The following is a 25434-nucleotide window of genomic DNA, read 5'->3' as shown; positions in this document are numbered from 1 at the left end:
ATATAAATCAGACAAAAGACACTTTCTACTTTGGTTTATGGATCTTGAAGAGCCGAATTATAATAATATCCACATCTTAACTACAAAATCATTTCTTATTTTTGATAAAACAAAAGATCAGACAAATATTTACGGAAGGTCCATCTCCTCCGCCAAGCCAAGCCATGTAGTCAAGACTTCCACAGGATAAATATCCCCAGAGACCAAGAACATCCTTAATCGGATGTTACTTGCAAACAAACTCTACTATCCTATCCCTCACTACAAATCACATATAACAAAAGGATCAAAACATTTATTTAAAAAAAAAAATCAAAGTCCCTTAGAAAACTAGATAGATACATAAAAAAAAAATCAAAACTTGTTAAAGAATGGATTTTCATCATGGGAATTAGTGATTGTCCTCAAATACAGAGTTATTTTAAATATATGAAGGAATTTTATATTTTTTAATATTTACTTAAATGAGTATTCTCGTACGAATTTCAAACATTAACAAAACAGTTGGATTTGAAACTTTTGAATATATTTTTTATTAAAAATAATATATAATAAACTTTTGAATGTATTTCATCTAAATACAAATTAAAATCTTAAAACATAAGCCTGTTAAATAGCTCCACTAATTATATATTAGATATCTTTCAATAATAAGTCTTCCAACTGGTTTGAAAAGTCCACGAACACTCTCCAGCAATCATTTCCTCACTACAATCACACATTACAAAAATATCAAAACAATTTCGAAAAAAAGAATGATAGATGGAATAAGGGTCAGAAAAACAAATGACATTTAAAAAAAAAAAACAATCAAAATAAGGGTCAGATTTAGCGGTCTCTTCACTACGTAATAATAAGTCAACTACTTTGTTTTGTCATTTTTTTTTCGGTCAATTTTATCTTGTAAAAGTATTAATACGCATTTACGTGAATATCATGAAAGCCGTCTTCTCCACACAAAATCACAAAAACCGACCACACAAATAGTCCAAAAGACCTTGACTTTGAACATTTCTACTTCATTATTCGTTGAGAGAGCATAAAAAGATGTCCATACTTGAGCCTTCCTTAAACTCAAATCTTATCTTTTACTTCATAAAATCAAAGTCAAAAGCTCAAGATACTCCCCATGGGCATATCAAGATTCATAACCTCCTTCATGCTTTTGCTCTTTCTAATTCTATCATCAAACGTTTTTAAATGTTCTGTTCCTGTTGACGCCACAACAGCAGCAAAATTCACATTCAAAGGTTTCAAAGGAAGCCAAACGGCAATTCAAGCAGAAGGAGCTTCGACAATCCAACACGACAATGGTCTTCTTAGGCTAACTGATCGGAACCACAACGCCACTGGAACAGCGTTTTACCGCGAACCGATTAGATTACGTGACTACACCAACTCAACCAACTTCAAAGTATGTTCCTTTAGCTCCTCTTTTGTCTTTGTCATTATCCCTTCAAGTCCCGGAAACGGTGGTTTTGGATTCACGTTCACACTTTCTCCGACCCCGAATCGTCCCGGAGCCGAATCAGCACAGTATTTAGGGCTTTTGAACAGATACAACAACGGGAACAAATCGAATCACGTGTTCGCTTTGGAATTCGACACGGTACAAGGATTTAAAGACGGTGCCGACAGAAGAGGAAACCACATCGGTCTCAATTTCAACAATCTCTCCTCCGAGGTACAAGAGCCGCTCATCTATTACGAGACCGCTGATCGAAAAGAGGATTTTCAGCTCGATAGCGGCGAACCAATCAGAGTTCACGTCGACTACGACGGATCCAGCGAAATCTTAAACGTTACAATCTATCCGACGCGACTAGAGTCAAAACCCGAAAAGCCTCTGATCTCGCGGCGAGTTTCAGAGCTGACGGGGATCGTGGAGGAGGAAATGTACGTAGGGTTCACAGCCGCGACTGGGAAAGACCAGTCTAGTGCTCACTATGTAATGGGTTGGAGTTTTGCTAGCTGTGGAGAAAACCCAAAGGCGGACTGGCTTCATCTCGAGCAACTTCCTGATCCTCCACCTCCAAAAACAAGCTTGCGTGACAAGAAAGGTTACACTTCTCAAGTCGTTGCTTTGATTGTAGCCCTATCGATCGTTACAGTGGTCTTGCTTGTGTTACTGTTTGTATTTGTCATGTACAAAAGGCAAATCCAAGAGGATGAGATTTTAGAGGACTGGGAGATTGATTATCCTCATAGATTCAAATACAGAGATCTCTACTTAGCAACGAAGAGATTCAAAGAGAGTGAGATCATTGGTACTGGAGGATTTGGGATTGTTTACAGAGGAAACCTATCTTCTTCGGGTCCGATCGCAGTGAAGAAGATAACTTCAAACAGCTTACAAGGTGTTAGAGAATTTGTAGCAGAGATCGAGAGTTTAGGAAGATTAGGGCACAAGAACCTCGTGAATCTTCAAGGATGGTGTAAACACAAAAACGACCTTTTGTTAGTTTATGATTATATTCCCAACGGGAGCCTCGACTCGTTGCTGTACAGAACACCGAGAAGAAACGGCGTTGTTTTGCCGTGGGACGTACGTTTCGATATCATAAAGGGAATCGCGTCGGGTCTGTTGTATCTTCACGAAGAATGGGAACAAATTGTGATTCATAGAGACGTGAAAGCTAGCAATGTTCTTATTGATGAAGATATGAACGCTAAATTAGGAGATTTTGGACTCGCTAGGCTTTATGAACGCGGAACGCTATCGCAAACCACGAAAGTCGTTGGTACTTTAGGTTACATGGCGCCTGAGCTGACACGTAACGGCAAAGGTTCCACCGCGTCTGACGTTTTCGCGTTTGGCGTTTTGTTGTTAGAAATCGTTTGTGGGAATAGACCAACGAACTCATCAGGTGACTTCTTCTTAGCTGATTGGGTCATGGAGTTCCACGCAAATGGTGGGATACTTAGCGCCGTGGATCAGAAACTCGGATCTAGCTTCAATGGCATAGAGGCTAAATTAGCTCTTGCTGTTGGACTACTATGTTGCCATCAGAAACCAAAATCTCGGCCATCGATGAGAATGGTGCTTAGATATTTAAACGGCGAAGAGGATGTTCCACGGATTGATGAAAATTGGGGATTCTCAGATTCTTCGAGGGATGATCTTGGAATAAATGTTGTAGGTTATGTTTCATCCGATAAAGCCTCGACCTCGAATACTTTTTCGTCTTGTTCGGAGGTTTCTTCAAGCTCATATCGTTAGTACTGGTAGATAGTTTTATCACTTTATGCGCGCATAGCACTTATAGTATAGCTTTCTTTAAAAAAAACAGGACATTGTTAACTTGGTATGGTCTTTAATACTTAGTACTTACCGCTTGATGTAGCGCAATCTTAATTTCACATGTTTGAAAATTGTGTAACAATTTAACTAATGGAATGGTTAAAACAGAAGTAATGCTAAGGAACGAACGAACTACAATCTTATTTAGTTTGATATCTTAAACTCAGATGTATATATATGATGCGTTTGTGGATTATGGTCTAGTGGAACCCATTATGATGAGTGATATAGGGGTTGATTGTACAAATTCACATTCACATAGCAAACAAATATCTTATTCCAATGAAAACAAATTACATTATTCCGTTTAGTTCGCTTGTGTAGTTGTGTAGTCAACTACGACTTTGATTGGTGATGACTATGTCAAAAAGACAATAAAGTCCTAACATGATGACTCGTTCTCTTTAAACTTTGATGTAATTAAAGTGTGAATACCTGGCATGCGATGAGAGATTGATATTTGAGACTTTACGAAATGAGATTGACAGAAGATAAGACTAACATGTCCGTCCGTTCCATATTCTTTCCATACGTAACAGCTTGATTGGATCGTTTCTATAGCATTTTCAAGAGAAGGAAATAGAAAATACTAAAGAAAAATATTGTGATTGCCCAATTATTTGAAGAAGCGATTCAAAATTATTATGATATGAGCTTGGTAGGTTGACGGTTTCACTTTCATAGCACAACGACAAGTGAATTACGAACCAATGCCTCAGTTTGTGTCCAGGTTCATGATAGGTTGCCAATAATTAGAAACGTGTATTTGAAAAGAAAGCGTAGAAATTTGCAATTGGCTAGCGTTTAGAAGAGCCAATGATTTCGTTATGAACATAACTGAATTTTCATAATAAACACAACCCTTTGATAATAAAAAACAAAAAAACAATTTTATAATTCACTTGTTTTGTTAATGTGATACGTGTTAATATGCTTCAGATACACCGTGCATCTTGTTTTATACGTGATTCCTTGTATAGAACCATGAATCAGACTATCATCACTATCCTACTAGTTAATTATATTACGCCAACCAAACTAAAGAAAACTATATATAATACAATAGCTTTGACGCTATGGTTGGGTTAATTAAGGTGCTTACTTGCTCATCTTATCTATGATCATGATTATAATATTTACTTAATAAGTGGAGTTTTTTGAAGTATAGTTTTCATGTACTTGCTTATATAACTTACGTAAGATATACGTAAGTTTAATACTGTATAAAGTAAACTGGGATCATTAATTTTCTCAAAGAATGCCTAAACAAAAGGACACGCTTCAGCTGATAACAAATTAAATTTGCTTATATAAAATCAATTTTACGCCTTTTTATAGAAGACGAACTCTTGCCATAAGTCACATACTCTATCTCCTCTCTCTCTATCTCTCAAAAGATCTCTGCCGACGTTTTAACGGTGGTGAAAAATGCGGAGGTTTACGGCGGTTAATTCACTACTGAAACGGAACAATTATCTTCTTCAGCGTCATGGATTCTCACAGACGGTTGCTCAGAGAACAACCTCCGTTCGCGAGACCGAGACAAAAGTTCCGAAAATGCCCCCTTTCAATTATTCACCGTCGCCTTACGACGGTCCCTCCACGGCAGAGATCATAGCAAAGCGGCGAGAGTTCCTCAGCCCCGCTCTGTTTCACTTCTACAACACACCCGTAAAACGACGCCGCTTTAAACCTCATTAAAACGAAACCCTTTTGTTGTCAGCGACTAGGGCTGCTTACTCTGTTTTTTTTTTTTTTTTTTTTTTTTTTTTTTTTTTTTTTTACTGTCGTTGATGATAACAGTTAAACATTGTGGAGGGAAAGATGCAGTATGTGTTCGACGAGACGGGGCGGAGATATTTAGATGCTTTCGGAGGCATAGCGACTGTTTCGTGCGGCCATAGCCATCCAGAAGTAGTTAACTCCGTCATCAAACAACTAAAGCTTATTCAACACTCCACCATCCTTTACCTTAACCACACCATCTCCGATTTTGCTGAAGCCCTCGTCTCCAATCTTCCCGGAGATCTCAAGGTAAAAAAGTAAAAATATTTTTGAGTTGTGTAATTAATACTTAAGGTTTTATTGTAGTAGGGTTGATCGATGACTTCACCAGCAAGGCAAAGGCATATAACCGTGTGTTTATTATGTAGGTAGTGTTTTTCACGAATTCAGGTACGGAGGCGAATGAGCTGGCGATGATGATGGCTAGGCTGTATACAGGATGTAACGACATCGTTTCGCTTAGGAACTCTTATCATGGAAACGCAGCTGCCACTATGGGAGCTACTGCTCAGTCCAATTGGAAATTCAACGTCGTTCAGGTTCTTTTCCCTCTCAATCTACAAAATTGTTAACAGAGACCATGCATGGATCTTTCCATTTCCGTTTCTTGGCTATATATTTTCAATTTGTAGGTATAAACCTTAATTGTTAGTAAATATACTAATTAATCATCAACTTTGCAACAGAGTGGAGTTCATCACGCCATAAATCCAGATCCTTACAGAGGAATATTTGGATCCGACGGTGAAAAGTATGCAAGTGATGTTCAAGATCTTATCCAATTCGGAACATCCGGCCAAGTCGCCGGTTTCATCGGCGAATCTATCCAGGCAAGATCTATATGCATTTTTTTAATAAAAATAATTTATTGTTTTAAATATGCATGTATGTATTTAATAATGTAGCTGATGTTTTGAAATAGGGAGTTGGAGGAATAGTAGAGCTAGCTCCGGGATACTTACCGGCGGTGTACGACACTGTGAGGAGAGCCGGAGGAGTTTGCATTGCCGATGAAGTCCAATCCGGTTTCGCTCGTACCGGAACCAATTTCTGGGGATTCCAGTCCCATGGTGTTGTCCCTGACATCGTCACCATGGCTAAGGTTCACCATTATCATTCAACATCATGGTCCATTCATGATGCATCATTATTATCATCATCGATTCTAATATGAACTTACAGGGGATCGGTAACGGTATACCACTTGGAGCGGTTGTGACAACACCGGAGATCGCCGACGTTTTAAGCCGTCGGAGTTACTTTAATACCTTCGGCGGAAACCCAATGTGTACGGCAGCAGGACACGCAGTCCTTAGAGTCATTCACGAAGAGAAGCTCCAAGAGAACACTTTGCTCGTTGGCTCACATCTCAAACATAGACTTACACTTCTCAAAAATAAACACGAACGTGAGTTCTTTCTTGTCCAAACTAAACACATATATGTTTAATTTGTTCCTTTATTTTTTTGGTTGAAATCTTATATCTTTTCTCTAATGTGTTTTAGTCATCGGAGACGTGAGAGGAAGAGGATTGATGCTTGGAGTTGAGTTTGTCAGAGACCGTGACTTAAAGACTCCTGCTAAAACAGAGACCCTTCATTTAATGGATCAACTGAAAGGTTAGTTGTGTTCAATACTAAACCAAACCGGTCCGATCCATAATGGAATTGGTGACTAGCTATTTCTCTAAGCACAATAAAAATAAAAAATGAAAATGTATTGATTATCCTATCCGAAGCTACTTATGCATTGAATATGAATCTTTTGGTACAAGAAATGGGAGTGTTGGTGGGGAAAGGTGGATTCTATGGGAACGTCTTCAGAATCACTCCTCCTCTCTGCTTTACCCTCTCTGACGCTGGTTAGCTCCATACACTTTGATGTTACTTAATTAAATACGTTCAAATAGGATATCGATTCTTCAATTCCATTCTTCTATATCCTAACTATTCTTCGAATCTTTTATATTGTAGATTTCCTTGTGGATGTGATGGATCACGCTATGTCGAAGATGTGATGTACTCTCTTTATCTGATCATTATGATCATTCACCCTTGTGCATAAATAACACAGTACAACATGTAAACTACATTAATATTTCAATTGGTTTTTACCAAATTATATCACATAACTAATTAAGTGTACTACTATATATATACATGCACTTGGTATAACCTATAAATTAAAAGTCGCTGTGATATTATCGGAATGATATGTGCGCCAATATGTACTGCATATAATAATCCGAAGTTTCGAGTTTTGAGTAATTTCAATGATGATAAACCTGTGGGGCAAAGCGGTTGGTCATCAAAAGGCAAGGTGACGGGAGTTGCGGCGGAGTAGGTAGAGGACATCCGGAGAGTTTCCGTGATCGCTGAGGCTAGACATGTCAGCACGAAGATCATGCATGAGTTCTTCAAGTACGCTCAGTGTCGTTCCCATCAAATAGAATATATGTGTTTTATCGATTCCGAAGTCAAAGAGAGAGCGAAAGAGATGTGTGGTCTTTTACTACTGACCTTGCAGCTGGCCTTTGATGTTGTTATTCAGACAAACAAACTGATTATAGTTCTTTAAACGATCAACTTTTACTTCCCTTCATTTATAGTACTACTACTATTATCTAGTATTGGTTATTAAATACTATATTTAAGTAGCAATGGTCATTAGAAACAAAAACAATTAAACAAAAATAATGATCACTACGATGGAATCAAAAGTATTAACTGATTAAATGATGACATGAATTTTTAGTTAATTAACACGATGAGATAACTATATTTTAGAAAAAAAAATATATTTTTTATATATATTATATAATGTATACGATTTATATAAACTATGTTCTAGAAAATGAAATATTGGTCGATTCTTTTAATCGAGCACCAAATACCAGATCGTGGATGTTTAGAAAAAATACGTTAAATCTATAAAATTTCACAAATTTTGAATGGATGCAAACTGGCACATATCGGTGTTTTGATGTGTAAGGTTGTAGGGTAATTTTTTGCAAAGCTCCATATAGGAATGAAGGTAGTAAGGCTTTTTTTTTATATATGTATTGTATTTTGGATTTTTTTCAATACAAGGAGTTGCTAAGCCTGAAAGGTTTAATCACTGAGAAAAAAATATAGACAATTTGTCCTTTTTGGCTAAATTATAAATTAATATATATACATATAACAAAATAAAAATAAAAGTAAATCTGTCCTTCTGAAGCGATGGTTATTGTTTTCACAGATAGGTAGATTCGCTAAGTGTGTGCACGCATGATGATCTCTACTTGCACCGTTGTACCTATACGGCCGGAATGATAAATGTTCTATCGTAGCCCGTAGGGGGGGGGGTTATTCAAAGAGTTTATGGGGGTTATAAGGTCACACGTAACACTGAACAGAGCTTCTGATGAAAGTCACAACTCACAACTACAATTCAGAGCTTACGTAGTTGTACTTTTCTCTCTCAAACGTTTCAGTTGTACTTTGTGTCGTTTCTCTGCTACTCTTTTAATCTATTTCTCACTGTAATTACACAAGTCACATAACATTAAAGTGACCGTGGGAGAGTTATGGTTTGACAGAACTATGACTTTTAGAGTTCTTTTTCTTTGGCAGTTTTTTATTTTATTTTTATATATGGACATAAATCATGATCAGAATTCAGAACAAAAATCAGGTTTAAGTTGCATTTTAATAAAAATTTCAGATTGAATTTGCAATGATCACTCACGTTAATTGATTAGTCGGTTCGTATTTACATTTTTGTCCATGATGCATACAAAATTTTCAGTTGTCATATATTTAACATACATACTGCAGTATATCAAATTTAAATTCCAAATTTCTTACCTAAAAACATATAGGATACAATTTTATTCTTAAACATAACATTAAATTTTGTAATTAATTAGAGTGGATATTTTTCATCTCAAAGAGAGTAAAACTAAAAACGGAAAGGAGAAAAAAAGAATGAGAGAGAGAGAGAGAGAGAGAGAGAGAGAGAGAAGTGGAAAGAAAACGCAAATATGCATTGAAGACTTTCCCTTTGTCTCTCTCTCTTGACAAAATCCCAATTTTCGCATCCTCCTCACTTTCTCTCCTTTTCCTTTTTTTTTTTCTCTTCTGCCGCCACCACCACCACCACTGTTGTTAATTCGCCGCCGCTTCCACATCAATCGCCGTCGTAGCCATCATCGTTCACCATCCTCCGCTTCTCTAGATTCTTAGGGTTTCTTCTGCCGCTTCTCTGTCCCATCTGGGAGGGTTTTTTAATTCCGAGCTGGATTCTCTGCTCCTGCGCCGCTGGTGCAGCGGCTTTGTTGATTGATCTGGATTTCTCCTTCTTCGCTTCTATTTATTTATCGTCGCTTCTCTCCCAATCCAATACAAAATAAAAAGCTAGGGCTGAGGATTTGATTTGCGTGATTCCGTGTTAATTCGGGGGTGTGTTCTCCGATTTGGATGGCATTAGGAGACTTAATGGTGTCTCGGTTCTCGCAATCTTCTGTTTCTTTGGTCTCCAATCACCGATACGACGACGACTGTGTCTCTAGTCACGATGACGGTGATTCACGGAGGAAAGATTCTGAGGCTAAGAGCAGTAGCTACGGGAATGGTACTACTGAGAGAGCCGCCACCGCCACCAGCATGGCATACTTGCCTCAGACTATTGTGCTCTGCGAGCTTCGACATGACGCATCCGAGGCTTCTTCGCCCTTGGGGACTTCGGAGATTGTATTGATCCCCAAATGGCGGCTTAAAGAACGAGTAAGTTTTCGATCCAACATTGCTGTTAGCTGCAAGTATGATAAGACTAGCTTGTGTATTTGATCCTTTTATGTTTAGTGCAACTGATGATGTGAGTGGCGCATATAAGGACTACATTATATTGAATTCATGATACTGTCTGCTATTTTTTTTTCAACTATGTTGGGTGATGTTATTGGAGTAAGGTTATGTTAGCGTTTTTATTTTGGAGATGAACCTTATAGATACATGTTTTCATTTCATTTCAATCTCAGTGTCTCCTCAGAAAGCTTTTTTATTTTATTTCTCGTAAGCTTAATCAGGCATTTATTGGATCTGATTGCTACAGGAATCCTTGTAAGTCTCATATTCTTTGTTGACTTAAATTCTTCTTCTTTGCAGATGAAAACCGGATGTGTAGCTTTAGTTCTGTGTTTGAACATCACTGTTGATCCGCCGGATGTTATAAAGATATCTCCATGTGCTAGAATCGAGGCCTGGATAGGTTGAACCTTTGTCCAACTCAATCCTATTACACTCTTTCTTTTGCGTGTTTATCCTTTTTCTTTGTCATCACACTCAATATCTTTTTTTTTCCCTGATGGCAGATCCATTTTCCATGGCACCGCCTAAAGCTCTTGAGACAATTGGAAAGAACTTGAGCACTCAGTATGAGAGATGGCAACCAAGGGTGATGCATTTATTTTCCCGCACCCCTTCATTGCTATTTTGTTAAGTTACGCTTTTCATATTTATTTTATGATTTTCCTCAGGCTCGGTATAAGGTTCAGCTAGATCCGACGGTAGATGAGGTGAGGAAGCTGTGCTTGACTTGTCGGAAATATGCAAAAACCGAGAGAGTTCTATTCCATTATAATGGGCATGGTGTGCCAAAGCCTACAGCTAATGGTGAAATTTGGGTATTCAACAAGGTCTGCTTTTACTACGGTTTCTTTTCTCTACTATGTTCTTTTTCTTTTTCGTCTGTTACCACATGCTAATTGATCCTGTGTTTGCGCAGAGTTATACACAGTACATTCCCTTGCCAATCAGTGAGCTTGATTCCTGGTTGAAGACACCCTCCATCTACGTTTTTGACTGCTCTGCTGCTAGGATGATTCTTAATGCCTTTGCTGAGGTAAAGGAAACAACCACTTTACTCATATACCACCTCTTCCTGTCGAGTTTAGGACTTGATTCTACAATTGTGATTCCATATGATGATAAAATTCATTTACTCTTTATGGCAGCTTCATGATTGGGGTTCTTCTGGTTCCTCTGGATCCTCAAGGGACTGCATTATACTTGCTGCTTGTGATGTACATGAGACACTTCCTCAAAGCGTTGAATTCCCAGCTGATGTTTTTACGTCTTGCCTCACAACGCCCATTAAAATGGCGTTGAAATGGTAAATCCTCTTTCCATCTCTGACTGTCTTTGCGTACCCTGTTTTCTTGCTACAAAACGTAGTTTAAGTTCCGTCTTGCTAGTTTATAGAATCTTAGCAAGCATGTTCTTGCTTTACATGAGGTAGCACCCAAATTTTTTGGCGTAAGTGTTTCCGATGATACCAAAGATGGATCATAGTGTTTTAGTTAGAAGAACTTATGCATATGTTTTACTTTTGTGCGGTGAGTAAAGCTGCATATCATGAGAATTGTGAAATAATCAGGACTGATACCTTTAGTTGCCAAAATACTTTGCATATGAAAGTTTACTGATGAGACCAAAGATTCATGATATCATTCTGATTGAAGTCTTTCTATAATACTTATTGTATAACTCATTGATACTGAGGCTGTGCAGTTTCAGTTCTGGGCTTCTTCTTAACCTTTTTTTCCATTAAATAGATTACTGTTCTATGTTGAATGCGGTTGATTCGAACTATGCAGTTCAGTTTAGCTTGCAGCTTTCACAAGAGCCTTTCCATTGCAGGTTCTGCAGGCGTTCTCTTCTGAAAGAAATCATCGATGAATCACTTATTGACAGGATTCCAGGCCGGCAAAATGACCGTAAGACGTTGTTAGGGGAGTTGAACTGGATTTTCACAGCAGTGACGGATACAATTGCCTGGAATGTGCTGCCTCATGGTATTTCTCAAAACTTTCTGCATAATGTATCAAGGTCGAACATCTTTAATTCGAATTCTTTACCGTGTTCCTCATGAATGCTAGTTTTACCATGCAGAACTTTTCCAGAGATTATTCAGACAGGACTTGCTGGTCGCCAGCCTTTTCCGAAATTTCTTACTTGCTGAGAGAATAATGCGGTCTGCAAACTGTAATCCAATATCTCACCCTATGCTGCCTCCTACGCATCAACATCATATGTGGTATTCAACAAGAACCAGATTCTCTGTTATATAAAATGTTATGTGTCTAGATTTTGTCTCAGCTACCCGTTACATGCTCTTCAGGGATGCATGGGACATGGCTGCTGAAATCTGTCTTTCTCACCTTCCCCAACTTGTAGTGGACCCAAGCGCAGAGTTCCAGGTTTGTCTAGTATAGTTTCCTTGCATTGTATAAGCCGACACTTGTCTTGCTGATAATACTTTTTCCTATCCTTTTTCTAGCCAAGTCCCTTTTTTACTGAGCAACTGACAGCTTTTGAGGTGTGGCTTGATCATGGATCTGAGCATAAGAAGCCACCGGAGCAGTTGCCTATTGTCCTCCAGGTTCCTAGATTTCTGTACCCATTTCCCTTTTTGCTGAGAGAGAGATCCATATTCATTTGTCATTTTCGAACTCTTGGTTTTGTGTGGATATGGTTTAGGAATATTCATTGGCCTCCTTCAGGACGTTCTAGAATAGTTTTGTTTGAATATTGCCATTTTAGCATATTTATAGAATCTGGTTTGTTTCAGGTGTTACTTAGCCAGTGCCATCGGTTTCGTGCTCTTGTACTTCTTGGAAGATTTCTTGATATGGGTTCATGGGCTGTGGATCTGGTATACGTCCTTACATGAATTCTCTTTCCCTTAAGCTTACAAATAGTTTCTCTTTGTTATCATGTTTATGTCTTTACACGTGAAGTAAAAATTCTTTTAGGCCTTGTCTGTTGGCATATTCCCATATGTGCTGAAGCTTCTGCAAACAACAACGAATGAGCTAAGACAGATTCTGGTTTTCATATGGACAAAAATTCTTGCACTTGATAAGGTAGATCTCTCATATTCCATGTGCTATTTTCTGGGAGAACATGCTGGTTTGTCATGCGTCTGCTTTTTATTCTGCAAATTTATGCTAGTTTTTCTGTGGCTATCTTCTTAGTGTACATCTGTTGTTTACTGAGCATGGCATTGATGGGTAAAACTGTTTGTATTTTATTCTGACATGAATTCTGAATGGCAGATATCTACCACCTAATATTTCTCTGCATCTTTTATATCATATCCTTGGACATCAAATCAAGTTGCTTATCTTGGAGTATTCCGACACTGATTGGTCTCTCTTTATTTTCAGTCATGTCAAATTGATCTTGTGAAGGATGGGGGACATACATATTTCATACGATTTCTAGATAGCTCGGGTGCATTTCCAGAACAACGAGCTATGGCTGCTTTTGTTCTGGCTGTCATTGTTGACGGACATCGACGAGGCCAGGAAGCATGTCTTGAAGCTAATTTAATTGGTGTTTGTCTGGGGCACCTTGAAGCATCCAGACCAAGTGATCCACAGCCAGAGCCATTGTTTCTACAATGGCTTTGTCTTTGTCTTGGAAAGTTGTGGGAAGATTTTATGGAGGCCCAAATAATGGGCAGGGAAGCAAATGCTTTTGAAAAGTTGGCACCTCTGCTTTCCGAGCCCCAACCTGAGGTGAAGCTCAGATTTCTGTATAATGTCCTTCGTGTGGTAGTTTAATTTCTGACCTTAACATTCTCTTGCAGGTAAGGGCTGCTGCTGTTTTTGCCCTGGGTACCTTACTTGATATTGGGTTTGACTCTAATAAAAGTGTGGTGGAGGATGAATTTGATGATGATGAAAAGATTAGAGCCGAAGATGCTATCATTAAAAGTCTCTTAGATGTAGTTTCAGATGGGAGTCCACTTGTCCGAGCAGAGGTTGCCGTAGGTACGCAAAGCATGCAACTCTTGAAAATTCATGATCGTGGGACTGTGGGTTCCTAATTAGCGTCAGAGTCATTTTACGTCAAAGTAAAATATTTCTAACCTAATGAGATTAGATACATCTCTACATCCTGTTTCTTAATATATCATTTGCCCAACTTTGTGAGTTCCAATATAGTTAGAAACCCAAATTTATATGATGCGTTAGTTGGAGAGAATGTCATTTTTAAGTAAATACAATCTTTAAATCATATTGTCTCTAGTTTAGAGAGTTCATATAAGTTTTGTGCATTTCCAAATGTTTGCCTTTGTTCATTCTGCATATTCATCTTGAAGCGTAGCGTACTTATATTTAGTTTTTCCTATTTGGTCCCCAAGTCATTCTGTTGTTAATGTCTTTACAGCTCTTGCACGGTTTGCCTTTGGCCACAAACAGCACCTAAAGTTAGCCGCAGCTTCATATTGGAAGCCTCAGTCAAGTTCTTTGCTTACTTCGCTCCCTTCAATAGCTAAATTCCATGATCCTGGGAGTGCAACGATTGTTTCTTTACACATGAGTCCTCTGACCAGAGCTAGCACTGATAGCCAACCAGTGGCTCGTGAGGCTAGGATCTCAAGCAGCCCTCTTGGCTCTTCTGGGCTGATGCATGGATCTCCATTATCTGATGATTCTTCGTTACATTCTGATTCTGGAATTATGCATGACAATGTCAGCAATGGAGCTGTCCATCAGTCTAGACTGTTGGATAATGCTGTTTATTCGCAATGCGTTCGAGCTATGTTTGCATTAGCTAAAGATCCATCTCCACGTATTGCAAGTCTTGGACGGCGTGTTCTCTCTATTATTGGAATCGAACAGGTTGTTGCGAAACCCTCGAAACCCACTGGCCGACCAGGGGAAGCTGCAACGACATCTCACACTCCTCTTGCTGGGCTAGCTCGTTCATCCTCATGGTTTGATATGCACGCAGGTAGCTATTTTATGGAGTGTTTTATGATCATCAGTTGATGTAAAGTTTTGCTTAATTTAAGGATGCTGTTCACTACTGAATGTTAGTGAGTTTTGATTTTACACTGTTGTTGACGACAGGTAATCTGCCCTTAAGTTTTAGGACTCCCCCGGTCAGCCCTCCTAGAACAAACTATCTGAGTGGACTGAGGAGAGTTTGTTCGTTAGAGTTCAGGCCTCATCTGTTGAGTTCACCCGACTCAGGATTGGCTGATCCGCTTTTAGGCGTCAGTGGATCTGAACGAAGTTTGCTTCCACTATCAACTATCTACAGCTGGAGTTGTGGCCACTTTTCTAAACCGCTTCTTGGTGGTGCGGATGCTAGTCAAGAAATTGCAGCCAAAAGAGAAGAAAAAGAAAAATTTGCACTTGAGCATATTGCAAAATGCCAGCACTCATGTAAACAGTTTTATCTGTTATATCTGGTTTGTTCCATACCTATACTAGTTACCTGAATTGACTTTTTACATTTTACTTTGACTAGCTATTAGCAAGCTCAACAATAATCCTATTGCCAACTGGGATACGAGGTTCGAAACGGGAACAAAGACGGCCCTGCTTCACCCATTCTCTCCTATTGTAGTTGCTGCAGACGAGAATGAACGGATCAGGTACGCGAGTTTCATCTAAGCATCACTAAAATTGAATCTTAAATCAACTTCCTGCATTTAGATAAACCCTCTGTTAGGCAAAAATACAGGCTAGTTCCGAACAAAAGAGATGGTGTTTCCTGTAGAAGCATGATCTATTGGATCAGGTCTCTTTGTTTAGTATAGTCATTTAGAAAAAGCTTCTTTTTGAAGCTCCTAAACTTTGATGTTCTCTCTTGTGACCTATTTTATCGAGAAGCCTCAACTGCACCTAAGTATTTCGCTGTAATTTGCTCTCAGAGTGTGGAACTATGAGGAAGCAACTCTTCTCAATGGCTTTGACAATCATGATTTTCCTGACAAAGGAATTTCAAAGCTCTGCCTGGTCAATGAACTTGACGATTCGCTGCTACTTGTTGCGTCATGTAAGATTCACAACTCTTGCCACCACGTCTTCAGATGCTTGCAAGTTGATTGAATATGGCTGTTGAGTGATGGCATTTATGTCTTACACATGCTTTTCCGAATTTTGGGTAGGCGATGGGTCCGTCCGGATATGGAAAAACTATGCAACAAAGGGTAAACAAAAGCTTGTTACTGGGTTTTCTTCAATCCAGGGTCAGAAGCCCGGTGCACGTGACTTGAACGCAGTCGTGGACTGGCAACAACAGTCTGGTTACCTGGTATGTTATTACTTCAATCACGTTGTTCACAGTGTTTCTTCTTTGTTTTCCAAGTTACGAAGCTTGGTTTATTGTTATTTACGGAGTACTGGTATTTAACAGTATGCTTCTGGGGAGGTGTCAACGGTCACACTTTGGGACCTGGAGAAAGAACAGCTTGTCAGATCTATTCCATCTGATTCAGAGTGTGGAGTTACAGCACTTGTAAGTCTGCGTGAACAACCCTATTTTTAACAACTTAGAAACGCACTTAGGATGCTATGCTTTGCGACCAGTTTATTATGATCTATTAAATCGGTTTGATGAATCGAAGAAGTAATATACCCGAGTGATTGCCTTATAGTTCTTTTTGTTTGTATTGCAAGTTTATCTTGCTTTTCCTTGATCAAAGATCTTTCCAGGATCTTAACGAAAGAGAATCTGACCTTAATAGTTAATCTGAGAGAAGTGTAGCCTTGTGTTCATTGGTTGTCTGTTGGGCTGATCTTAGTTATTACATGGAATAAATTTATGTAGGTGTCTTTGATTCTTAGCAAATTGTTGTTTAAACTTAGAATGAGCAGGAAGAAACTAACAATACTTCCCAACTGGTCGAGAAGTACAAAACATGGAAATTTTGCTTACTTTACGTTATCTTTGTAGTCCGCTTCTCAAGTGCACGGAGGTCAACTTGCTGCTGGTTTTGCCGATGGGTCATTGAGACTCTATGATGTTCGATCACCTGAACCGTAAGTTGCTTCATAGTTCATTCTTGAACAGAAAAATTGAATATAACTTATCAAAATAATCGAAAATGACCCACCATTTGAATACGTAACTTAATATCATTTCTTCTGTTGAAGGCTTGTCTGCGCGACTCGGCCTCATCAGAAAGTTGAAAGGGTGGTTGGACTCAGTTTTCAGCCTGGACTTGACCCCGCAAAGGTTGCAAACCAAAGCTTATCTATGAGTTGATAATTCTGTGTCACTTTCCCGGGGCCAATATCTGTTCTTATTTTCTTTCAGGTGGTGAGTGCATCACAGGCCGGTGACATACAGTTTCTTGACCTTAGAGCAACAAGGGACACATACCTGTCAATTGATGCACACAGGGGTTCACTCACGGCCTTAGCTGTTCACAGACACGCTCCAATCATCGCGAGCGGATCTGCAAAACAGCTTATTAAAGTGTTCAGCCTTCAAGGGGAACAACTAGGGATAATCCGATACTACCCGTCCTTCATGGCACAGAAGATTGGTTCAGTGAGTTGCCTCACATTTCATCCGTACCAGGTCCTGCTAGCAGCTGGAGCTGCTGACTCATTCGTCTCCATATACACCCACGACAACACTCAAGCAAGATGAGTCACAACCGTAAGTGAATATGTTGCAATTTGCATTTGCTCTTGTGATAAAAAGAAAAGCAAAAAAAAAAAAAAAATCAGTGCAGGTCGGGTGGGTTTTGTGTCGGGTAAAGTGGGTGTGGTTTATATAGTATTCGTTAGCCTCCGTCGAAAAGAAGATCTAAGTTAACACATTAAAAAAGAAGGGAGGCTTCACCAAATAAGAAGTTCTTGTCTCTAGCTATGCAACAACAACGCACGTAAATGGTGTCTGTAAATAGTTTTCCTGTTTTTGCTTTTCATTTTCTCATCTCTTGGGTGTGTGATTTGCTTTTCATTAATCTTTATTTAAGTCTTTTCGTTTCCTAATTTGTTTCATGTGTAAAAAAAATGGTAAAATTAATGGTGGAAAAAAAAAATTTGCAGTTTCGTGATATTTATTACAAGGATGATTCATACTAGAAAAGTTAGTGTGTTGTTTGTTCAAATTGATCTCGATAAGTTGGGATCCGTTGGAAACAGTCAATAGACATGCATAATCTATTCTGATTGCAATTTTCATGCTACGTATCGACTACGTTTGGTCTAATAATGCCAATTATTATCCTAATCCAAATAATTGTGGAAAATCACTCATTAAGCAAGTACAGATGCGTTTGGATTGTTCTCACTTATCATAAAAAATTAGGTAATTTTTGTCAAAGCAAATTTATACAGACACGTGCAAAGCAAAGCTCCCGCGTGCGACGAATGCTTTTTGCTTCGAAAATTGTTCACTGCACCGAGTAGGTGTAAAAGCTTTTACGGAGAATTAAGCTTCCTTTAGAGATGGCGTCCATGGCGATCGGCGTCAGTTTCTCGATAATTAGCGGCGTAGGAGGAGGAGGAGATAGCGTTAATCAAGTAGCGACGGCTCCACGGACAACACTGAAGCTAAATCAGAAGTACACACTAACCGAGAGTACTACATGCAGGTTTTTGGGGATGAAGAAGTTTCGGGGATCCGGAGCTATACGAACCATCTCGAAGGCGGTCGTTTCCGGAGAGGAGATGAGTAGAAGGAATCTGAGAGTGGGACTCATTTGCGGAGGTCCGTCGGCGGAGCGCGGGATTTCTCTCAACTCTGCTAGATCAGTTCTCGATCATATCCAGGTTCTTTTCCTGATTAATTGAGCTTGGATTTTAATTGAGTATGGTTTGAGATTGCGTTTCGATTGTGTTGGGATGGTTTATCATCAGGGTAATGGTATAAGCGTGAGCTGCTATTATATAGATCCTGACCTCAAAGCTTTTGCAATTTCCTCCGCCCAGGTTTGCTAGCAGCTTCTTGTTTAGGTGTATATTGACAAGTTTCTGGTGTATGTATCTCTTATTATTTTTTATTTTTTTTGTTTGTGAAAATTTTCAGTTGTACTCGAATACTCCGGCAGATTTCGATTTCAAGCTGGAGAGGTGAGGTATATGATAAGAATGAGCTGCTATTATTATGGAACAATAATAATAGTGACCAAATTAGCTGAGTGGCTAGTTTGTTTCGTACTGTAGTCTTGCACAGGGATTCTCATCGTTATCCGGATTGGCTGAGCATCTTGTTTCCGCTGTGGACATTGTGTTTCCAGTAATTCATGGTCGATTTGGTGAAGATGGTGGCATTCAGGTTTGTTGTTTTGTACAAAAGTTTGGGGTTTATTTTCTCCTGTAAGTACTTATGCTACGGGACCTTAAATTAATGCTATCCAGGAGCTGTTGGAAAGTCACAACATTCCATTTGTGGGGACCGGATCCCGTGAATGTCGTCGAGCCTTTGACAAGGTAAATTAATGAGTCTGGATGAACGATTTTTTCAGATATTCATTTACATCCTATTGAGTTAACTGTCGTTTTGTTGTTGATTTGTATCTACCTATGTATTTGTATAGTTCTGATTAATTCCAGTGAACTAATTCCAGTATGAAGCCTCTTTGGAGCTCAGGGACTATGGGTTCATGACAGTACCAAACTACTTGGTGCAGGTAGTATATTGTCTAGACATGTCTCTTTATCTGCATTCATTTTCTACTTCATTTGCAGAGAAATCTTATCTTTACATAGCAGTCAAATTTTCAGCTAATGATAAATTACCTATAAACAACATGTCGTTCAGGGGACTGACGTAGACGAAAGTGAAATAGCACAATGGTTTACAGATAACAAGCTGGATCTCAAGATGGGAAAAGTCGTGGTAAGCATCTGGCTATCTCTCAGCCTGGTCATAGAAATGTTGTCTAGAGATCCCATTTCCTTCATTTATTTCACTTATTTTTTCTCTTCATTTCTGTCTGTTTCAGGTTAAACCAGCTAAAGCAGGTTCGAGTATTGGTGTCAAAGTTGCTTTTGGCGTAAATGATTCAATTAAAAAGGCTATTGAACTAATCCTAGAGGTATCCTTTGTTTTGAAGCTTGAACAGTATAAGTAGGGACTTAGAAGTGAAGGAATGGAAAACTCTATTTCCTGAAACTAGAAAATCTGTAGTTTTGGAGGATTGCAAACTATATTATCTTAACATGCAAATTGGTTTTTTCTTCTTGTGTCGGATAGGGAATTGATGATAGGGTTGTTGTTGAGGTGTTCATTGAAGATGCATATGAGTTCACTGCCATCGTCCTGGATGTAGGTTCTGGTTCTGTTTGCCATCCTGTTGTACTGATGCCTACTGAGGTAATTACATTTTCATTTGTTTTCTGAGTTTCACAGAAAGCTTGTGCCACATATTTTTTTCTCTGAGGTTCTGTCTCAGCTGATATCTGGACCACGACTACATGAATTATATTAATATTGGACTAGTGAAACTTTAGCCGCTGTAATTTTTTATACTAAATAGGAAGCAGATCTCAGGACGAACAGATTTAGTTTGCTGAATGCCATTGTTTGTGGCTAACTTATTTGTGCATTGAGGTCAGATGACTTCATGAGATATCCATTTAAAGTAATACGTATATGGACTAGATCTTTCCCTTAATATCATGTATAGTTTCTTACTGTTATGTACCTTTATGTGATCAGGTTCAACTTCAGTTTCATGGCAGTAGTGATCCAAAGGAAGACGCAATCTTCGACTATCGGAGGAAGTATCTGCCGACACAGCAGGTGATTCTTGCAATTACCGTAACCAATAGTGAAAGCTGTGTCTGAAACGAATTGATTGCTTTTATACCCTTAACTCTGTATTTTAAAAAGGTAAAGATATCTTTCTTTCTATTTTTCAGAGGTTATTTTATTGGTTTCTCAGCATATCGAGTTCTAAATGTTAGGAACTTTATTTCTCCTCACAATGAGTGTATTTGAAACAGGTCATCTATCACACTCCTCCCCGTTTCCCTATCCATGTTATCAAAAGGATTCGTGAAGAGGCATCTCTTATATTTCAAAAGCTTGGTCTACGTGACTTTGCTCGCATTGATGGATGGTATCTGGCTCCCAACTCAAATTTATTATCATCTGCAAGTGAAAGGCTTGGAGGACCCGAGTCAGGGGATATTATATGCACAGACATCAACCTGGTTAGCCTATTGCAAATTTGACGACCTTCATATTTACCCGAAGCTGCTACTATACATTGCATTGTTCTTAGAAGTAACACTTGAATGCATATCTCAACTGCTTTTACAGATAAGTGGCATGGAACAAACTAGCTTTCTCTTCCAGCAGGCTTCTAAGGTAATTAAAGATATTGTACATTGATGGTTATGTGAAAAATGTGCTTCGTGCTGTCTCTACTCTGTTTAACTCTTCTTCTCATATTTTGTAAAATGTGTGTGCATTTACCCTATCTTTTTCCTTATTATTGTCGATGCTTTGAGAAATGACATGATTTTATAAGCATCACGCTTTTAATTTTTTCTTCCCAACTATCTTTTTTGTTTTGTTTTGGACAGCAATTAGTCTTCTCATTGATAGTTTGTAAGTAAATTGTAAGGTAATAGGGAAACTGGGAAAGTTTGAGCTGTGATGTATTGTTCATTTATGTATGTATTCTCATTCATGCGTAGTTCATTCGAACAATAAGGTTTGATGTTTGTATTAACCATACATGATTTTAGATCATTAATTCTTATATTCAGGTTGGGTTTTCTCATTCAAACATTTTACGAACAATCGTCCACCGTGCTAGCTCGAGGTTTCCCCATCTTTCTTGGTATAATAATGGGTATAGTCAATTACTCCAAGGTTCAACAGACCTGGAAATCTCTGGGGACGTCCAGAAAGTGTTTGTCATATTTGGAGGAGATACTTCAGAGCGGCAGGTGTCCATCATGAGTGGAACGAATGTCTGGATCAATTTGCAAAGATTTGTAGATGTAAGTTGAAAAGAACGCATCATCACATCATTTGAGGTGTAATTATACATCTTATGAAATCATTAATTCCAGTGTGCATTGTCGTTAAGCTATGATAGCTAAAATGTGGTTGCAATAGTGCAATAGGATATTGCCGTGACTCTGATGATCTTCTTGTTTACAGCTTAATGTAACTCCCTGTTTGCTTTCCCCCTCACTTAGCAACTCATCAGGAACATCTTCAAACTTGGACAATAAAGAAGTCTGGGCTTTGCCGTAAGTATATTCTCAGAGTTGAAATAAGATTTACAGTAGTCTGTACTCATAGGTACAAATATTGACCTCCCATACGATAGAGGGGAAAAAATGGTATAACAGTTATGTGGATGTATGAAGTTTTTTGAAATTTCCTCATTTATAATGCTATATCAGTCAACATCAGTAATGAGTTTCTTTGTTCTCAGCTATTCAGTTGTGCTAAGGCACACTGCCGAGGAAGTTCTTGCAGCGTGCTTAGAAGCAATCGAGCCTGATCGGGCTCTATTTACATCTCTGCTGCAGAAGCAAGTGATGGAGGATCTTATGGATGGTTTGGGGAATCAAAGCTGGTTTGCAGGGTTTGATATAACAGACGATCTACCCAGAAAATTCTCATTGAAAGAGTGGATCAAGCTTGCCAAGGAAGCTCAAGCAACTGTTTTCATTGCAGGTTAGTCTTATAACTGAGAGACTACAATGTTTCCAATTTTGTATTAAACATGAGCAAATATAAGTTTATGACTTAATGAGAGAAAGCTATCAACAAATTAAATTAGTAAGATTAGTTGCATGAACAAAAACAAAAGCTGGGGATGTTGAAACAGTTTTGGTTTGCAGTGTTGATACTCCTCCAGAAGCACTTTTATCTAGTAAGAGAGTGCTTCCATTCTGTATGCAACTCACCCTCAGTCGCTATATACTGAGTATGCAGTGTTTTTATGAGTATATTTTTCAAATGCTAAATGACAGTGCATGGAGGAATTGGGGAAGATGGTACGCTACAGGCCTTGCTGGAGGATGAAGGAGTTTCTTATACAGGTTAGTTGCAACTTATGATAGTATTTGGGTTTCTATTTAATTCTCTATGTCCACCCAATGTTTAATTTTCCTTTTCTGTTCTTAAATAAAGGTCCAGGCGTACTAGCCTCAAGGACTTGCATGGACAAGATTACAACATCTCAGGCTCTTAGTCAGGTAAAGAAACCAGTCAATATATTCAAGCTAATATATTGAAAACGTGAGTAATTGTAACAAATGACTTTTTATTGTGTGTTTTCGTAATCAATAGCTTTCAGAGTTTGGAATTCATACCATAAGCAAAGATGTGAAAAGAACAGAGGATATAATGCATGAGACCATCCCAAATGTTTGGAATGAATTGATCAACAAGTTTCGTTGTCTCACACTATGTGTTAAACCAGCAAAGGATGGATGCTCCACTGGTGTTGCAAGATTGTGGTAACTCGTCTTTTTCCAATCGTCACCACTAAGTTTTTTTTGTGTATGAGTTTAAATATTTGGGTTTTCCTGCAGTTCCTCTGAAGACCTTGCTATATATGTACAAGCTTTAAAAGATTGTCTACCAAGGATTCCTCCAAACACTCTTTCTAAGGTCAAAACAAAAAAAAAATTATTAGCATAACCGTAAACCTTCCATTCATAAAGTAGGATTATCCAAATACCTATCTCAACTTTGTGTGTATAGACACATGGAATGATTGAGATGCCAAATCCTGCTCCAGAGCTCTTGATTTTTGAACCATTTGTTGAAACCGATGAGATCATAACTTCATCCAAAGCCAAGCAGCAGCTCTCTTGGAAAGGTAGGAGGCGATGGGTTGAGATAACTGTAGGTGTTATCGGGAGCCGTGGGTCAATGCATTCGCTGAGTCCTAGTCTTACTGTCAAGGAAAGTGGCGATATATTGTCACTCGAGGAGAAGTTTCAAGGTATTCCCACTTGTCTTTCTTTGCCATTTCATGTCTTCTTTCTACTTTTTATGAGAGTACTAAAATGTCTTTACAATGATGGCATATGTAATTATATCTTTAATAGGCGGCACTGGCATAAATCTTACTCCACCTCCACCAACAATCATGAGGTTTGTCTAAAGCTTCAATCGGGATATTATTTTTACATGGAATAGATTAAAATACTATGCTTTGTATATGAAAGAGAGCATTTTACTTAGTTGGAAAGCTCTTTGAAATTCTTTAGAAAAGCTATGCTTGTCACAGTTATCAAATCCAGGTTTTGGTTTTCAGGTCTCTTGGTCTGAGGAAACTATAAACTAATTTAGAACCCAATTTAGTTTCTGAAGAGTTGGTTTTGTATTGAAATGGACTGTTAGTATAAAGATCATCAAAAAACTGAGTTTCGTTTTTGTTTTTGGGGTATAAAAAAAGTAAAACCAAAATAAGACATTGACCGGTTTCTTTGGTTTGGTGCGGTTTTGATCAGTTTGATTTAGTCAAGAGAACAGAGAGAGAGAGAATAGATTATAGAAGCTGATGACTAAAGTTGTGAGTTTCAGTAAGGAAGCTTTGGAGAAATGCAAACAAGGCATTGAGCTGATTGCAGAAACTCTCGGGTTAGAAGGGTTTTCACGGATCGATGCTTTTGTGCATGTTGAAACCGGAGAGGTACGATAGGGATCCAGCGAAATACTTTGCACTATACTAATGTCTACTCTCATCGTTCGTTCCAAAATCAATTTCTGTGATCTCACAAGGTCGTTGTGCAGGTACTGGTTATAGAGGTGAACACAGTTCCCGGAATGACTCCTTCCACTGTTTTAATCCAACAGGTGACTTTCGCATTCCTATTTGTTCCATCTTGCAACCGTTTCAGCTTATATGTGGTTTCGGAAGTACGTCAACTAAATGGAAACCGGATAAATTATTTGTTACCAAAAAAATAACTGATTTATCTCTAGTCCAAAATTTTATCAAAGAACATAAGTTTGGGTTGTGCTTGGTTTTGTTTAAGTGTTTTGAATAACAATTTAAGATAGATCGATTATTGGAATCATGTTTTATTTGTCTTTAGATTTGTGTACGTGAAAGTTTGCTCTTGAGACATTGACATAAACACACCTTCTTTGTTTTGATATGGGATTTAAAACCTGAAGGCATTAGCAGAGCAGCCCCCAATGTACCCTCCTCAATTCTTTCGGACTCTGCTGCATCTTGCTACACACAGAGTCAAGTGAGTTTGTTTTTTATCTCCCCAAGTTTAGCAAGTGTTGTACATAGTAAAATACACAGTCTTTGTATATATAATTAAAATAAACAAGTAATGTATATATATATGCTTTTGATTTTTTAGTGGCTTTCATATTTATGATCTCCGGTTGGATTTTTTTTTTAATCGGAGAATTTTATAAATTATTTGCATGCTTTTGGATGTTTAGTAGACTGAGTTATATCATAACAATTATATTTATGAAATTATGATTCAACAAAAATTATGATTCAAAATGGAATTAAGCAATGCGAACAACATGAGATGAAACAGTTTGAGCGATTTAATTTAGATTTAGTTTGATAGAAAAGCAAACTTCATAAGAATGAAG

At 38.3% G+C, this 25434-nt stretch overlaps 4 protein-coding genes across 21 annotated transcripts; all 4 read left to right on the top strand.

The window, feature by feature from the left end:
- The first annotated feature begins 956 nt into the window (after positions 1 to 956).
- LOC104764577 (putative L-type lectin-domain containing receptor kinase VI.1) lies at positions 957 to 3418 on the top strand. The gene has a single exon (XM_010488131.3). It carries the CDS (start codon positions 1130 to 1132, stop codon positions 3218 to 3220), a length of 2091 nt encoding a protein of 696 aa, XP_010486433.1. The 5' UTR covers positions 957 to 1129; the 3' UTR covers positions 3221 to 3418.
- A 1136-nt stretch (positions 3419 to 4554) lies between these two features.
- On the top strand, positions 4555 to 7230 carry LOC104764576 (alanine--glyoxylate aminotransferase 2 homolog 3, mitochondrial-like). The gene is made up of 9 exons (XM_087503328.1): positions 4555 to 4972; positions 5105 to 5335; positions 5455 to 5625; positions 5773 to 5916; positions 6009 to 6188; positions 6269 to 6494; positions 6592 to 6705; positions 6861 to 6947; positions 7060 to 7230. Exons 1-9 carry the CDS (start codon positions 4730 to 4732, stop codon positions 7101 to 7103), a joined length of 1440 nt encoding a protein of 479 aa, XP_087359454.1. The 5' UTR covers positions 4555 to 4729; the 3' UTR covers positions 7104 to 7230.
- Positions 7231 to 9018: 1788 nt separating this feature from the next.
- On the top strand, positions 9019 to 17970 carry LOC104764574 (regulatory-associated protein of TOR 1). Of its 3 annotated transcripts, none has more exons than XM_010488130.3 (24): positions 9025 to 9852; positions 10234 to 10336; positions 10440 to 10522; positions 10605 to 10763; positions 10853 to 10969; positions 11082 to 11239; positions 11767 to 11921; positions 12019 to 12163; positions 12248 to 12326; positions 12407 to 12508; positions 12698 to 12781; positions 12882 to 12992; positions 13296 to 13649; positions 13721 to 13904; positions 14305 to 14871; positions 14991 to 15308; positions 15394 to 15520; positions 15800 to 15924; positions 16037 to 16182; positions 16285 to 16386; positions 16825 to 16910; positions 17025 to 17106; positions 17188 to 17535; positions 17612 to 17970. In XM_010488130.3, exons 1-23 carry the CDS (start codon positions 9547 to 9549, stop codon positions 17524 to 17526), a joined length of 4032 nt encoding a protein of 1343 aa, XP_010486432.1. In that variant the 5' UTR covers positions 9025 to 9546; the 3' UTR covers positions 17527 to 17535; positions 17612 to 17970. The 3 variants fall into 3 exon arrangements, with proteins under 3 accessions (XP_010486431.1, XP_010486432.1, XP_087356925.1); XM_087500799.1 differs by having other exon boundaries at positions 17607 to 17970; XM_010488129.3 differs by having other exon boundaries at positions 9019 to 9852; positions 17188 to 17970.
- Positions 17971 to 18125: 155 nt separating this feature from the next.
- On the top strand, positions 18126 to 25207 carry LOC104764573 (uncharacterized). 16 transcript variants are annotated; one of them, XM_087500801.1, is made up of 25 exons: positions 18246 to 18407; positions 18479 to 18656; positions 18744 to 18815; positions 18913 to 18961; positions 19050 to 19161; positions 19245 to 19316; positions 19454 to 19516; positions 19648 to 19725; positions 19832 to 19924; positions 20083 to 20202; positions 20548 to 20631; positions 20835 to 21044; positions 21154 to 21201; positions 21606 to 21842; positions 22006 to 22097; positions 22286 to 22530; positions 22830 to 22898; positions 22990 to 23054; positions 23149 to 23318; positions 23394 to 23472; positions 23566 to 23809; positions 23916 to 23961; positions 24394 to 24502; positions 24604 to 24666; positions 24991 to 25207. In XM_087500801.1, exons 7-25 carry the CDS (start codon positions 19490 to 19492, stop codon positions 25069 to 25071), a joined length of 2160 nt encoding a protein of 719 aa, XP_087356927.1. In that variant the 5' UTR covers positions 18246 to 18407; positions 18479 to 18656; positions 18744 to 18815; positions 18913 to 18961; positions 19050 to 19161; positions 19245 to 19316; positions 19454 to 19489; the 3' UTR covers positions 25072 to 25207. The 16 variants fall into 16 exon arrangements, 9 of the variants coding, with proteins under 9 accessions (XP_087356930.1, XP_010486428.2, XP_087356926.1 ...); XM_010488127.3 differs by having other exon boundaries at positions 18288 to 18407; positions 18913 to 18956; XM_087500807.1 differs by having other exon boundaries at positions 18292 to 18407; positions 20548 to 20721.
- Positions 25208 to 25434: the final 227 nt, after the last annotated feature.

Source organism: Camelina sativa, chromosome 19 (assembly GCF_030686135.1).
Source record: "Camelina sativa cultivar CO46 ecotype springtype chromosome 19, ASM3068613v1".
Taxonomy (NCBI): domain Eukaryota; kingdom Viridiplantae; phylum Streptophyta; class Magnoliopsida; order Brassicales; family Brassicaceae; genus Camelina; species Camelina sativa.
Note: the sequence above shows the minus strand (reverse complement) of the source record. Positions and strands in the feature narration are given on the sequence as shown.

Coding starts and splice junctions, on each gene's coding strand:
- LOC104764577 (XM_010488131.3), top strand. CDS start 1,130: ATGGGCATATCAAGATTCATAACCTCCTTCATGCTTTTGCTCTTTCTA.
- LOC104764576 (XM_087503328.1), top strand. CDS start 4,730: ATGCGGAGGTTTACGGCGGTTAATTCACTACTGAAACGGAACAATTAT. Junction 6,189..6,268: donor ACATCGTCACCATGGCTAAG/GTTCACCATTAT, acceptor ATGAACTTACAG/GGGATCGGTAACGGTATACC. Junction 6,706..6,860: donor TTTAATGGATCAACTGAAAG/GTTAGTTGTGTT, acceptor TTTTGGTACAAG/AAATGGGAGTGTTGGTGGGG.
- LOC104764574 (XM_010488129.3), top strand. CDS start 9,547: ATGGCATTAGGAGACTTAATGGTGTCTCGGTTCTCGCAATCTTCTGTT. Junction 10,523..10,604: donor ATGAGAGATGGCAACCAAGG/GTGATGCATTTA, acceptor GATTTTCCTCAG/GCTCGGTATAAGGTTCAGCT. Junction 12,993..13,295: donor AAATTCTTGCACTTGATAAG/GTAGATCTCTCA, acceptor CTTTATTTTCAG/TCATGTCAAATTGATCTTGT.
- LOC104764573 (XM_010488126.3), top strand. CDS start 18,333: ATGGCGTCCATGGCGATCGGCGTCAGTTTCTCGATAATTAGCGGCGTA. Junction 23,319..23,393: donor ACTGGTGTTGCAAGATTGTG/GTAACTCGTCTT, acceptor GTTTTCCTGCAG/TTCCTCTGAAGACCTTGCTA. Junction 23,810..23,915: donor ACTCGAGGAGAAGTTTCAAG/GTATTCCCACTT, acceptor TATCTTTAATAG/GCGGCACTGGCATAAATCTT.